This window comes from Dendrobates tinctorius, unplaced genomic scaffold (genome assembly GCF_039654945.1).
Source record: "Dendrobates tinctorius isolate UK_male_01 unplaced genomic scaffold, ASM3965494v1 ptg000013l, whole genome shotgun sequence".
NCBI classification, from domain to species: Eukaryota; Metazoa; Chordata; class Amphibia; order Anura; family Dendrobatidae; genus Dendrobates; species Dendrobates tinctorius.
Window position 1 is genome coordinate 10,464,583 of NW_027361681.1, and position 13,064 is coordinate 10,477,646.

General features: G+C 53.8%; 3 protein-coding genes across 4 annotated transcripts in view; all 3 read right to left on the reverse strand.

The window, feature by feature from the left end:
- DAB2IP (DAB2 interacting protein) overlaps window positions 1–2,128 on the reverse strand; it is a 300,678-nt gene extending 298,550 nt beyond the window's left edge. For both annotated transcript variants that reach the window (XM_073558777.1, XM_073558770.1), the window contains exons 1-2: window positions 2,003–2,128; window positions 1,805–1,916 (exon numbers count right to left, since the gene is read on the reverse strand). The gene's annotated coding sequence lies outside the window, so the exon portion shown is untranslated. The remainder of the gene's footprint in view (window positions 1–1,804; window positions 1,917–2,002) is intronic.
- LOC141070153 (uncharacterized) lies at window positions 1,801–10,420 on the reverse strand (the record flags this gene model as incomplete). The annotated part of the gene is made up of 3 exons (XM_073559481.1): window positions 1,801–1,916; window positions 4,225–4,288; window positions 9,935–10,420. Coding segments are annotated over 3 exons (666 nt in total), but the record flags the coding sequence as incomplete, so codon positions are not given.
- A 386-nt stretch (window positions 10,421–10,806) lies between these two features.
- On the reverse strand, window positions 10,807–11,908 carry LOC141070169 (uncharacterized; the record flags this gene model as incomplete). Its single annotated transcript, XM_073559483.1, has 1 exon — window positions 10,807–11,908. A coding segment is annotated over one exon (1,017 nt), but the record flags the coding sequence as incomplete, so codon positions are not given.
- Window positions 11,909–13,064: the final 1,156 nt, after the last annotated feature.

The window sequence follows — 13,064 nt, forward strand, 5'->3', positions numbered from 1 at the left end:
AATGTATTAAAATTTAACTGAGCAACATAACTTGTTGGTTTGTAAGATTTATGCATCTGTTAATAAATCCTGCTCTTGTGTGAAGTTTGAAGGCTCTAACTTATTTGCATCTTATCAAACCTGCTAAATCTGCAGGGGGTTGAATACTACTTGTAGACACTGTATATAGGTAGGAATAATGTCAGGAACAGACGTGTTACACCAGTGGCCCCTTATTACAGAACAGCGCTGGTACTGGTGTGTTCTTCACCACCAGGAGGTGAGGAAACAGACAATACATACGAGGATGAGGCGAAGAGGCAGGCCGTCATATACTGGAGGTGAGAGGCCGAAAGTTATAAATCGTGGGGTTTATACATGGGGGGGTGAGGATCTGGATGTATACATCGGGGCGAGGGGTTATACACCGAGGGGCAAGAATCTGGATGTATACATCAGGGGCCAGGGGTTATACACTGGGCGACGAGGCGTCAAGGTTTGTGCAGGGGGGCAAGGATCTGGACGTATACATTGGGGGGTAAGGGGCCGGGGATTATACACTGCAGGGCGAAGAGTCAAGGTTTATACACAGGGGGCAAGGATTCGGATGTATATATCGGGGCAAGGGGCCGGGGGTTATATACCGAGGGGGGGGGGGGGGGAGATCTGGATGCATACATCGTGGGTGAGGGGCTGGGGGTTATACACCGGGTGGTAAGGATCTGGATGTATATATCGTGGGTGAGGGGCTGGAGTTATACACCAGGGGGCAAGGATCTGGATGTATACATAGGGGGCAAGGGGCCAGGGGTTATACACCGGGGGCAAGGATTCGGATGTATATATCGGGGCAAGGGGCTGGGGTTATACACCGAGGGGGGGGGAAAGATCTGGATGCATACATCGTAGGTGAGGGGCTAGGGGTTATACACCGGGTGGCAAGGATCTGTATGTATTATATACCGTGGGTGAGGGGCTGGGGGTTATACTACACCGGGGGGCGGCAAGGATCTGGATGTATACATCGTGGGTGAGGGGCTGGGGGTCATACACCTGGGGGAAAGGATCTGGATGTATTATATACCGTGGGTGAGGGGCTGGGGGTTATACACCGGGGGCAAGGATCTGTATGTATTATATACCGTGGGTGAGGGGCTGGGGGTTATACTACACCGGGGGCAAGGATCTGGATGTATACATCGGGGTGAGGGGCCGGGGGTCATACACCTGGGGGCAAGGATCTGGATGTATACATCGGGGTGAGGGGCCGGGGGTCATACACCTGGGGGCAAGGATCTGGATGTATACATCGGGGTGAGGGGCCGGGGGTCATACACCTGGGGGCAAGGATCTGGATGTATACATCGGGGTGAGGGGCCAGGGGTCATACACCGGGGGCAGTGAGACCGAACAGGAGCCGGAATGCCCTGATACTTTACAACTTAGTGTGTACACAGGCATACTGTACAGCTGTGCATACAGGGCTGCAGTATCCGCGACCCCAAGAACAGAGGAGACCCCTGTATGTGTGCACACAGACATAGCCGATGTGTGACCGTACCCCAGCAGAGACCCCGATGGCCCGGAGTGCCCACCTGTGACGTCAGACACCTGTGCCGAATGAGTGACCCGCGCACATCTGGTCGGTCCGGCGCACACCCCTGTCCCCGGTATCAGCCCCACAGATGCTCCGCCACCTCCGAGCACAGAGGCGACATTTTCCTCTCATCACGCAGGACCACAGTGACTGACGACTTCCTCCAGCTACAGAGGACACACTGTCCCCGACCACCAGCCCCCCACACAGAGCCACCATCATCCTTACCGGTCATTGTCCGCGCTCCTGCAGCCAGGAATGATGGAGCTGCCGGTCGGGTCGGGCTTGGGTGGCTTCAAGCCCGTGTGATGGAGCCAGTGAGCCGTCGGCTGGGGAACCCCTGCGGAGCGAGGGAAAAGGGGGCATTACACTGAGAGGACGGGCAGCGCCGGGGTGAATACATGTGTGGTGGACGGTGCAACGTACTGCAGCTCCGGAGTCGCCGTCACTCGGCCGGGGGTGCGGACTGCTGATCGTGTCAGAGCGGCCAGGATTCCATCTCACATCTGCTCCCCGAGGCCAGCATGCGACGCAAGCGTGAGACCTCCCCACGCCTGTTACCATGGCAACCACCGGCTCCCGCTGAATGCTGTCAGATATACTAGGCGAGCTCTGCTCTGTGTGCTCTGCTCTCTCTGCGCTCTGTTCTGTGTGCTCTGCTCTCTCTGCGCTCTGCTCTGTGTGCTCTGCTCTCTGCGCTCTGCTCTGTGTGCTCTGCTCTCTCTGCGCTCTGCTCTGTGTGCTCTGCTCTCTCTGCGCTCTGTTCTGTGTGCTCTGCTCTCTCTGCGCTCTATTCTCTGCTCTGTGTGCTCTGCTCTCTCTGTGCTCTGCTCTGTGTGCTCTGCTCTCTCTGCGCTCTGTTCTGTGTGCTCTGCTCTCTCTGCGCTCTGTTCTGTGTGCTCTGCTCTCTGCGCTCTGCTCTGTGTGCTCTGCTCTCTCTGCGCTCTGTTCTGTGTGCTCTGCTCTCTCTGCGCTCTGTTCTGTGTGCTCTGCTCTCTGCGCTCTGCTCTGTGTGCTCTGCTCTCTCTGCGCTCTGTTCTGTGTGCTCTGCTCTCTCTGCGCTCTGTTCTGTGTGCTCTGCTCTCTGCGCTCTGCTCTGTGTGCTCTGCTCTCTCTGCGCTCTGTTCTGTGTGCTCTGCTCTCTCTGCGCTCTGTTCTGTGTGCTCTGCTCTCTGCGCTCTGCTCTGTGTGCTCTGCTCTCTCTGCGCTCTGCTCTGTGTGCTCTGCTCTCTCTGCGCTCTGCTCTGTGTGCTCTGCTCTCTCTGCGCTCTGTTCTGTGTGCTCTGCTCTCTCTGCGCTCTGTTCTGTGTGCTCTGCTCTCTGCGCTCTGCTCTGTGTGCTCTGCTCTGTGTGCTCTGCTCTCTCTGCGCTCTGTTCTGTGTGCTCTGCTCTCTCTGCGCTCTGCTCTGTGTGCTCTGCTCTCTCTGCGCTCTGTTCTGTGTGCTCTGCTCTGTGTGCTCTGCTCTCTCTGCGCTCTGCTCTGTGTGCTCTGCTCTCTATTCTCTGCTCTGTGTGCTCTGCTCTCTCTGCGCTCTGTTCTGTGTGCTTTGCTCTCTCTGCGCTCTGCTCTGTGTGCTCTGTTCTCTCTGCACTCTGTTCTGTGTGCTCTGCTCTCTCTGCGCTCTGTTCTGTGTGCTCTGCTCTGTGTGCGCTGCTCTCTCTGCGCTCTGCTCTGTGTGCTCTGCTCTCTCTGCGCTCTGCTCTGTGTGCTCTGCTCTCTCTGCGCTCTGCTCTGTGTGCTCTGCTCTCTCTGCGCTCTGCTCTGTGTGCTCTGCTCTCTCTGCGCTCTGCTCTGTGTGCTCTGCTCTCTCTGCGCTCTGCTCTGTGTGCTCTGCTCTCTGCGCTCTGCTCTGTGTGCTCTGCTCTCTCTGCGCTCTGCTCTGTGTGCTCTGCTCTCTCTGCGCTCTGCTCTGTGTGCTCTGCTCTCTGCGCTCTGCTCTGTGTGCTCTGCTCTCTCTGCGCTCTGCTCTGTGTGCTCTGCTCTCTCTGCGCTCTGCTCTGTGTGCTCTGCTCTCTCTGCGCTCTGCTCTGTGTGCTCTGCTCTCTCTGCGCTCTGTTCTGTGTGCTCTGCTCTCTCTGCGCTCTATTCTCTGCTCTGTGTGCTCTGCTCTCTCTGCGCTCTGCTCTGTGTGCTCTGCTCTCTCTGCGCTCTGTTCTGTGTGCTCTGCTCTCTCTGCGCTCTGTTCTGTGTGCTCTGCTCTCTCTGCGCTCTGCTCTGTGTGCTCTGCTCTCTCTGCGCTCTGTTCTGTGTGCTCTGCTCTCTCTGCGCTCTGTTCTGTGTGCTCTGCTCTCTGCGCTCTGCTCTGTGTGCTCTGCTCTCTGTGTGCTCTGCTCTCTCTGCGCTCTGCGTGCTCTGCTCTCTCTGCGCTCTGTTCTGTGTGCTCTGCTCTCTCTGCGCTCTGCTCTGTGTGGTCTGCTCTCTCTGCGCTCTGTTCTGTGTGCTCTGCTCTGTGTGCTCTGCTCTCTCTGCGCTCTGCTCTGTGTGCTCTGCTCTCTATTCTCTGCTCTGTGTGCGCTGCTCTCTCTGCGCTCTGTTCTGTGTGCTTTGCTCTCTCTGCGCTCTGCTCTGTGTGCTCTGCTCTCTCTGCGCTCTGTTCTGTGTGCTCTGCTCTGTGTGCGCTGCTCTCTCTGCGCTCTGCTCTGTGTGCTCTGCTCTCTCTGCGCTCTGCTCTGTGTGCTCTGCTCTCTCTGCGCTCTGCTCTGTGTGCTCTGCTCTCTCTGCGCTCTGCTCTGTGTGCTCTGCTCTCTCTGCGCTCTGCTCTGTGTGCTCTGCTCTCTCTGCGCTCTGCTCTGTGTGCTCTGCTCTCTCTGCGCTCTGCTCTGTGTGCTCTGCTCTCTCTGCGCTCTGCTCTGTGTGCTCTGCTCTCTCTGCGCTCTGCTCTGTGTGCTCTGCTCTCTCTGCGCTCTGCTCTGTGTGCTCTGCTCTCTCTGCGCTCTGCTCTGTGTGCTCTGCTCTCTCTGCGCTCTGTTCTGTGTGCTCTGCTCTCTCTGCGCTCTGCTCTGTGTGCTCTGCTCTCTCTGCGCTCTGTTCTCTGCGCTCTGTTCTGTGTGCTCTGCTCTCTCTGCGCTCTGTTCTGTGTGCTCTGCTCTCTCTGCGCTCTGTTCTGTGTGCTCTGCTCTCTCTGCGCTCTGTTCTGTGTGCTCTGCTCTCTCTGCGCTCTGTTCTGTGTGCTCTGCTCTCTTTGCGCTCTGCTCTGTGTGCTCTGCTCTCTCTGCGCTCTGTTCTCTGCGCTCTGTTCTGTGTGCTCTGCTCTCTCTGCGCTCTGTTCTGTGTGCTCTGCTCTCTCTGCGCTCTGTTCTGTGCGCTCTGTTCTGTGTGCTCTGCGCTCTCTGCGCTCTGTTCTGTGTGCTCTGCTCTCTGCGCTCTGTTCTGTGTGCTCTGCTCTCTGCGCTCTGTTCTGTGTGCTCTGCTCTCTCTGCGCTCTGTTCTCTCTGCGATATGTTCTCTCTGCTTTCTGTGCTCTGGCGCTCTGTTCTGTCTGCGCGCTGCTCTCTCTGTGCTCTGTTCTCTCCTCTCTCTGCACTCTGTTCTCTGCGCTCTTCTCTTCACTTTTTACTCTCTGCTCTTTGTGCGCTCTGTGCTCTGTTCTCTCTTCGCTGTGTTCTCTCTGCGCTTTTTTCTCTGTGCTATGTTCTCTTTGCGCTCTGTTCTCTGTTCTTTCTGTGATCTGCTCTGTTCTATCTGTTCTCTGCTCACTCTGCGCTCTGCTGTCTCTGTGCTCTGTTCTCTCTGCTCTGCTGTCTCTGTGCTGTGTTCTCTCTGCGCTCTGCTCTCTCAGCTCTGTTCTTTCTGTGCTCTGCACTCTGCTCTCTCTGCGCTCTGTTCTCTCTGTGTTCTGCTCTCTCTGCTCTGTTCTTTCTGTGCTCTGCACTCTGCTCTCTCTGCGCTCTGTTCTCTCTGTGTTCTGCTCTCTCTGCTCTGTTCTTTGTGTGCACTGCACTCTGCTCTCTCTGCTCTCTGTTCCTCTGCGATCTGTTCTCTCTGCGCTCTGCTCTCTGCTCTTTGCTCTACTCTCTCTGCAATCTGCTCTCTCTGTTCTCTGCACTCTGCTCTGCTGTCTCTGTGCTCTGTTCTCTCTGCGCTCTGTTTTCTCTGCTCTCTTCTCTCTGTGCTCTGGCGCTCTGTTCTCTCTGTGCGCTACTTTCTCTGCGCTTTGCTCTCTGTGCTCTTCTCTCTCTGCAATCAGCTCTCTCTGTGCTCTGCTCTCTCTGTGCTCTGTTCTCTCTGAGCTCTGCTCTTTCTGCTTTCTGTTCTCTGTTCTGCTGTCTACATCCCGTCACTGGAAACTGACCCCGATAAGGGCAACAAAGGAGGTCCAGTCTACCACCACCACCACTGCTGCTGTACAGTGGGATGAAGTGCATTGCTGCTGACTGTCAGTCATCTCACACAGTTTACTCTGAGTAGAGGCTGATGGCAGGATATCTGCTGTACTGTAGACTGCCTCACTATGCTGGACATTCTTGTGTTATCTACTGTACTGTAGACTGCCTCTCCATGTTGCACAGACTTGTGTTATCTGCTGTACTGTAGACTGCCTCTGCGATCTGTTCTCTGGCGCTCTGCTCTCCCTGCGCTCTGCTCCCTCTGCGATCTGGTCTCTCTGCGTTATGTGCTCTATTCTCTCTGTGCTCTGCTCTCTCTGCGTTATGTGCTCTGGTGCTCTGTTCTCTCTGTGCTCTGTTCTCTCTGCGCTCTGCTCTCTCTGCGCTCTGCTCTCTGTTCTCTCTGCTCTCTGTTCTCTCTGCGCTCTGTTCTCTCTGCGCTCTGTTCTCTCTGCGCTCTGTTCTCTCTGTTCTGGCGCTCTGTTCTCTGCGATCTGTGCTCTGACGCTCTGCTCTCGCTGCGCTCTGCTATTTATGCGCTCTCTTCTCTGCGCTCTGCTCTCTGCTCCATCTGTGATCTGGCGCTCTGTTCTCTGCTCTCTATGCTCTACTCTCTGCAATCTGCTCTCTCTGTGCTCTGTTCTCTGCACTCTGCTCTCTCTGCTCTGCTGGCTTTGTGCTCTGTTCTCTCTACGCTCTGCTCTCTATGCGCTGTGTTTTCTATGCTCTCTTCTCTCTGTGCTCTGGCACTCTGTTCTCTCTGTGCGCTACTTTCTCTGCACTTTGCTCTCTGTGCTCTTCTCTCTCTGCAATCAGCTCTCTCTGTGCTCTGCTCTCTCTGCGCTCTGTTCTCTCTGACCTCTGCTCTTTCTGCTTTCTGTTCTCTGTTCTGCTGTCTACATCCCGTCACTGGAAATTGACCCCGATAAGGGCAACAAAGGAGGTCCAGTCTTCTACCACCACCACTGCTGCTGTACAGTGGGATGGAGTGCATTGCTGCTGGCTGTCAGTCATCTCACACAGTTTACTCTGAGTAGAGGCTGATGGCAGGATATGTGCACAGACTTGTGATATCTGCTGTACTGTAGACTGCCTCTCTATGCTGGACATTCTTGTGTTATCTACTGTACTGTAGACTGCCTCTCCATGTTGCACAGATTTGTGTTATCTGCTGTACTGTAGACTGCCTCTGCGATCTGTTCTCTGGCACTCTGCTCTCCCTGCGCTCTGCTCCCTCTGTGCTCTGGTCTCTCTGCGTTATGTGCTCTATTCTCTCTGTGCTCTGCTCTCTGTGCTCTGCTCTCTCTGCGTTATGTGCTCTATTCTCTCTGTGCTCTGCTCTGCTCTCTGTGCTCTGCTCTCTCTGCGTTATGTGCTCTGTTTTCTCTGTGCTCTGTTCTCTCTGCGCTTTTTTCTCTGTGCTATGTTCTCTTTGCGCTCTGTTCTCTGTTCTTTCTGTGTTCTGCTCTGTTCTCTCTGCGCTCTGCTGTCTCTGTGCTCTGTTCTCTCTGCTCTGCTGTCTCTGCGCTCTGTTCTCTCTGTGTTCTGCTCTCTCTGCTCTGTTCTTTCTGTGCACTGCACTCTGCTCTCTCTTCCTCTGCGATCTGTTCTCTCTGTGCTCTGCTCTCTCTGCTCTTTGCTCTCTATACTCTACTCTCTCTGCAATCTGCTCTCTGTTCTCTCTGCGCTCTGTTCTCTCTGCGCTCTTCTTTCTGTGCTCTGGCACTCTGTTCTCTCTGTGCGCTACTTTCTCTGCGCTTTGCTCTCTGTGCTCTTCTCTCTCTGCAATCAGCTCTCTCTGTGCTCTTCTCTCTCTGTGCTCTGTTCTCTCTGAGCTCTGCTCTTTCTGCTTTCTGTTCTCTGTTCTGCTGTCTACATCCCGTCACTGGAAACTGACCCCGATAAGGGCAACAAAGGAGGTCCAGTCTACCACCACCACTGCTGCTGTACAGTGGGATGAAGTGCATTGCTGCTGGCTGTCAGTCATCTCACACAGTTTACTCTGAGTAGAGGCTGATGGCAGGATATGTGCACAGACTTGTGATATCTGCTGTATTGTAGACTGCCTCTCTATGCTGGACATTCTTGTGTTATCTACTGTACTGTAGACTGCCTCTCCATGTTGCACAGATTTGTGTTATCTGCTGTACTGTAGACTGCCTCTGCGATCTGTTCTCTGGCGCTCTGCTCTCCCTGCGCTCTGCTCCCTCTGAGCTCTGCTCCCTCTGCGATCTGCTCTCTCTGCGTTATGTGCTCTATTCTCTCTGTGCTCTGCTCTCTGTGCTCTGCTCTCTCTATGTTATGTGCTCTATTCTCTCTGTGCTCTGCTCTCTGTGCTCTGCTCTCTCTGCGTTATGTGCTCTGGTGCTCTGTTCTCTCTGTGCTCTGTTCTCTCTTCGCTCTGTTCTCTCTGCGCTTTTTTCTCTGTGCTATGTTCTCTTTGCGCTCTGTTCTCTGTTCTTTCTGTGTTCTGCTCTGTTCTATCTGTTCTCTGCTCACTCTGCACTCTGCTTTCTCTGTGCTCTGTTCTCTCTGCTCTGCTGTCTCTGTGCTGTGTTCTCTCTGCGCTCTGCTCTCAGCTCTGTTCTTTCTGTGCTCTGCACTCTGCTCTCTCTGCGCTCTGTTCTCTCTGTGTTCTGCTCTCTCTGCTCTGTTCTTTCTGTGCACTGCACTCTGCTCTCTGTTCCTCTGCGATCTGTTCTCTCTGCGCTCTGCTCTCTCTGCTCTTTGCTCTCTATGCTCTACTCTCTCTGCAATCTGCTCTCTCTGTTCTCTGCACTCTGCTCTGCTGTCTCTGTGCTCTGTTCTCTCTGCGCTCTGTTCTCTCTGCTCTCTGTTTTCTCTGCTCTCTTGTCTCTGTGCTCTGGCGCTCTGTTCTCTCTGTGTTCTGGCGCTCTGTTCTCTCTGTGCGCTACTTTCTCTGCGCTTTGCTCTTTGTGCTCTTCTCTCTCTGCAATCAGCTCTCTCTGTGCTCTGCTCTCTCTGTGCTCTGCTCTCTCTGTGCTCTGTTCTCTCTGAGCTCTGCTCTTTCTGCTTTCTGTTCTCTGTTCTGCTGTCTACATCCCGTCACTGGAAACTGACCCCGATAAGGGCAACAAAGGAGGTCCAGTCTTCTACCACCACCACTGCTGCTGTACAGTGGGATGAAGTGCATTGCTGCTGGCTGTCAGTCATCTCACACAGTTTACTCTGAGTAGAGGCTGATGGCAGGATATCTGCTGTACTGTAGACTGCCTCACTATGCTGGACATTCTTGTGTTATCTACTGTACTGTAGACTGCCTCTCCATGTTGCACAGACTTGTGTTATCTGCTGTACTGTAGACTACCTCACTATGCTGGACATTCTTGTGTTATCTACTGTACTGTAGACTGCCTCTCCATGTTGCACAGACTTGTGATATCTGCTGTACTGTAGACTGCCTCACTATGCTGGACATTCTTGTGTTATCTACTGTACTGTAGACTGCCTCTCCATGTTGCACAGACTTGTGTTATCTGCTGTACTGTAGACTGCCTCTGCGATCTGTTCTCTGGCGCTCTGTTCTCCCTGCGCTCTGCTCCCTCTGCGATCTGGTCTCTCTGCGTTATGTGCTCTATTCTCTCTGTGCTCTGCTCTCTCTGCGTTATGTGCTCTGGTGCTCTGTTCTCTCTGCGCTCTGTTCTCTCTGCGCTCTGCTCTCTGTTCTCTCTGCGCTCTGTTCTCTCTGCGCTCTGTTCTCTCTGCGCTACTTCTCTCTGCTCTGGCGCTCTGTTCTCTCTGCGATCTGTGCTCTGACGCTCTGCTCTCGCTGCGCTCTGCTATTTATGCGCTCTCTTCTCTGCGCTCTGCTCCATCTGCGTTCTGTGATCTGGCGCTCTGTTCTCTCTGCGATCTGCTCTCTCTGCACTCTGCTGTCTGCATTCTGATCTCTATGCGCTCTGCTCTCTCTGCGATCTGTTCTCTGGCGCTCTGTTCTCTCTGCGATATGCTCTCTCTGCTCTCTGTGCTCTGGCGCTCTGTTCTGTCTGCGATCTGCTCTCTGCGTTCTACACTCTGATCTCTCTGTGCTCTGCTCTCTGCGCTCTGCGCTCTGTTCTCTTTGCTCTGTTCTCTCCTCTCTCTGTGCTCTGCTTTCTCTGCACTCTGCTCTCTGTGCTCTGTTCTCGCTGCGCTCTGTTTTCGCCTCTCTCTGTGCTCTGCTCTCTCTGCGCTCTTCTCTCTTCGCTTTTTACTCTCTGCTCTTTGTGCGCTCTGTGTTCTGTTCGCTCTGTTCTCTCTGCGCTTTTTTCTCTGTGCTCTGTTCTCTTTGCGCTCTGTTCTCTGTGCTTTGTTCTTTCTGTGTTCTGCTCTGTTCTCTCTGCTCACTCTGCGCTCTGCTGTCTTTGTGCTCTGTTCTCTCTGTGCTCTGTTCTCTCTGCTCTGCTGTCTCTGTGCTGTGTTCTCTGCGCTCTGCTCTTCTTTCTGTGCTCTGCACTCTGCTCTCTGCGCTCTGTTCTCTGTGTTCTGCTCTCTGTTCCTCTGCGATCTCTTCTCTCTGCGTTCTCACGCTCTGTTCTCTCTGTGCTCTGCTCTTTGCTCTCTGCGCTCTGTTTTCTCTGCTCTCTGTGCGCTCTGCTCTCTCTGCTCTACTCTCTGCAATCTGCTCTCTCTGCGCTCTGTTCTCTCTGTTTTCTGCACTCTGCTCTCTCTGCGCTCTGCTCTCTCTGCTCTGCTGTCTCTGTGCTCTGTTCTCTCTGCACGCTGCTCTCTCTACGCTGTTTTCTCTGCTCTCTGTGCTCTGGCGCTCTGTTCTCTGCTCTCTGCTCTCTATGCTCTACTCTCTGCAATCTGCTCTCTCTGTGCTCTGTTCTCTGCACTCTGCTCTCTCTGCTCTGCTGGCTTTGTGCTCTGTTCTCTCTGCGCTCTGCTCTCTATGCGCTCTGTTTTCTATGCTCTCTTCTCTCTGTGCTCTGGCGCTCTGTTCTCTCTGCGATCTGTGCTCTGACGCTCTGCTCTCGCTGCACTCTGCTATTTATGCGCTCTCTTCTCTGCGCTCTGCTCTCTGCTCCATCTGCGTTCTGTGATCTGGCGCTCTGTTCTCTCTGCGATCTGCTCTCTCTGCACTCTGCTGTCTGCATTCTGATCTCTATGCGCTCTGCTCTCTCTGCGATCTGTTCTCTGGCGCTCTGTTCTCTCTGCGATATGCTCTCTCTGCTCTCTGTGCTCTGGCGCTCTGTTCTGTCTGCGATCTGCTCTCTGCGTTCTACACTCTGATCTCTCTGCGCTCTGTTCTCTGCGCTCTGTTCTCTGCGCTCTGTTCTCTTTGCTCTGTTCTCTCCTCTCTCTGTGCTCTGCTTTCTCTGCACTCTGCTCTCTGTGCTCTGTTCTCGCTGCGCTCTGTTCTCGCCTCTCTCTGTGCTCTGCTCTCTCTGCGCTCTGCTCTCTTCGCTTTTTACTCTCTGCTCTTTGTGCGCTCTGTGTTCTGTTCGCTCTGTTCTCTCTGCGCTTTTTTCTCTGTGCTCTGTTCTCTTTGCGCTCTGTTCTCTGTGCTTTGTTCTTTCTGTGTTCTGCTCTGTTCTCTCTGCTCACTCTGCGCTCTGCTGTCTTTGTGCTCTGTTCTCTCTGTGCTCTGTTCTCTCTGCTCTGCTGTCTCTGTGCTGTGTTCTCTCTGCGCTCTGCTCTTCTTTCTGTGCTCTGCACTCTGTGCTCTGCACTCTGCTCTCTGTGTTCTGCTCTCTCTGCTCTCTGTTCCTCTGCGATCTGTTCTCTCTGCGTTCTCACGCTCTGTTCTCTCTGTGCTCTGCTCTTTGCTCTCTGCGCTCTGTTTTCTCTGCTCTCTGTGCGCTCTGCTCTCTCTGCTCTACTCTCTGCAATCTGCTCTCTCTGCGCTCTGTTCTCTCTGTTTTCTGCACTCTGCTCTCTCTGCGCTCTGCTCTCTCTGCTCTGCTGTTTCTGTGCTCTGTTCTCTCTGCACGCTGCTCTCTCTACGCTGTTTTCTCTGCTCTCTGTGCTCTGGCGCTCTGTTCTCTGCTCTCTGCTCTCTATGCTCTACTCTCTGCAATCTGCTCTCTCTGTGCTCTGTTCTCTCTGTTCTCTGCACTCTGCTCTCTCTGCTCTGCTGGCTTTGTGCTCTGTTCTCTCTGCGCTCTGCTCTCTATGCGCTGTGTTTTCTATGCTCTCTTCTCTCTGTGCTCTGGCACTCTGTTCTCTCTGTGCGCTACTTTCTCTGCACTTTGCTCTCTGTGCTCTTCTCTCTCTGCAATCAGCTCTCTCTGTGCTCTGCTCTCTCTGCGCTCTGAGCTCTGCTCTTTCTGCTTTCTGTTCTCTGTTCTGCTGTCTACATCCCGTCACTGGAAACTGACCCCGATAAGGGCAACAAAGGAGGTCCAGTCTACCACCACCACCACTGCTGCTGTACAGTGGGATGGAGTGCATTGCTGCTGGCTGTCAGTCATCTCACACAGTTTACTCTGAGTAGAGGCTGATGGCAGGATATGTGCACAGACTTGTGATATCTGCTGTACTGTAGACTGCCTCTCTATGCTGGACATTCTTGTGTTATCTACTGTACTGTAGACTGCCTCTCCATGTTGCACAGATTTGTGTTATCTGCTGTACTGTAGACTGCCTCTGCGATCTGTTCTCTGGCACTCTGCTCTCTCTGTGCTCTGCTCTCTCTGCTTTATGTGCTCTATTCTCTCTGTGCTCTGCTCTCTGTGCTCTGCTCTCTCTGCGTTATGTGCTCTATTCTCTCTGTGCTCTGGTCTGCTCTCTGTGCTCTGCTCTCTCTGCGTTATGTGCTCTGGTGCTCTGTCCTCTCTGTGCTCTGTTCTCTCTTCGCTCTGTTCTCTCTGCGCTTTTTTCTCTGTGCTATGTTCTCTTTGCGCTCTGTTCTCTGTTCTTTCTGTGATCTTCTCTGTTCTATCTGTTCTCTGCTCACTCTGCGCTCTGCTGTCTCTGTGCTCTGTTCTCTCTGCTCTGCTGTCTCTGTGCTGTGTTCTCTCTGCGCTCTGCTCTCTCAGCTCTGTTCTTTCTGTGCTCTGCACTCTGCTCTCTCTGCGCTCTGTTCTCTCTGTGTTCTGCTCTCTCTGCTCAGTTCTTTCTGTGCACTGCACTCTGCTCTCTCTGCTCTCTGTTCCTCTGCGATCTGTTCTCTCTGCGCTCTGCTCTCTCTGCTCTTTGCTCTCTATGCTCTATTCTC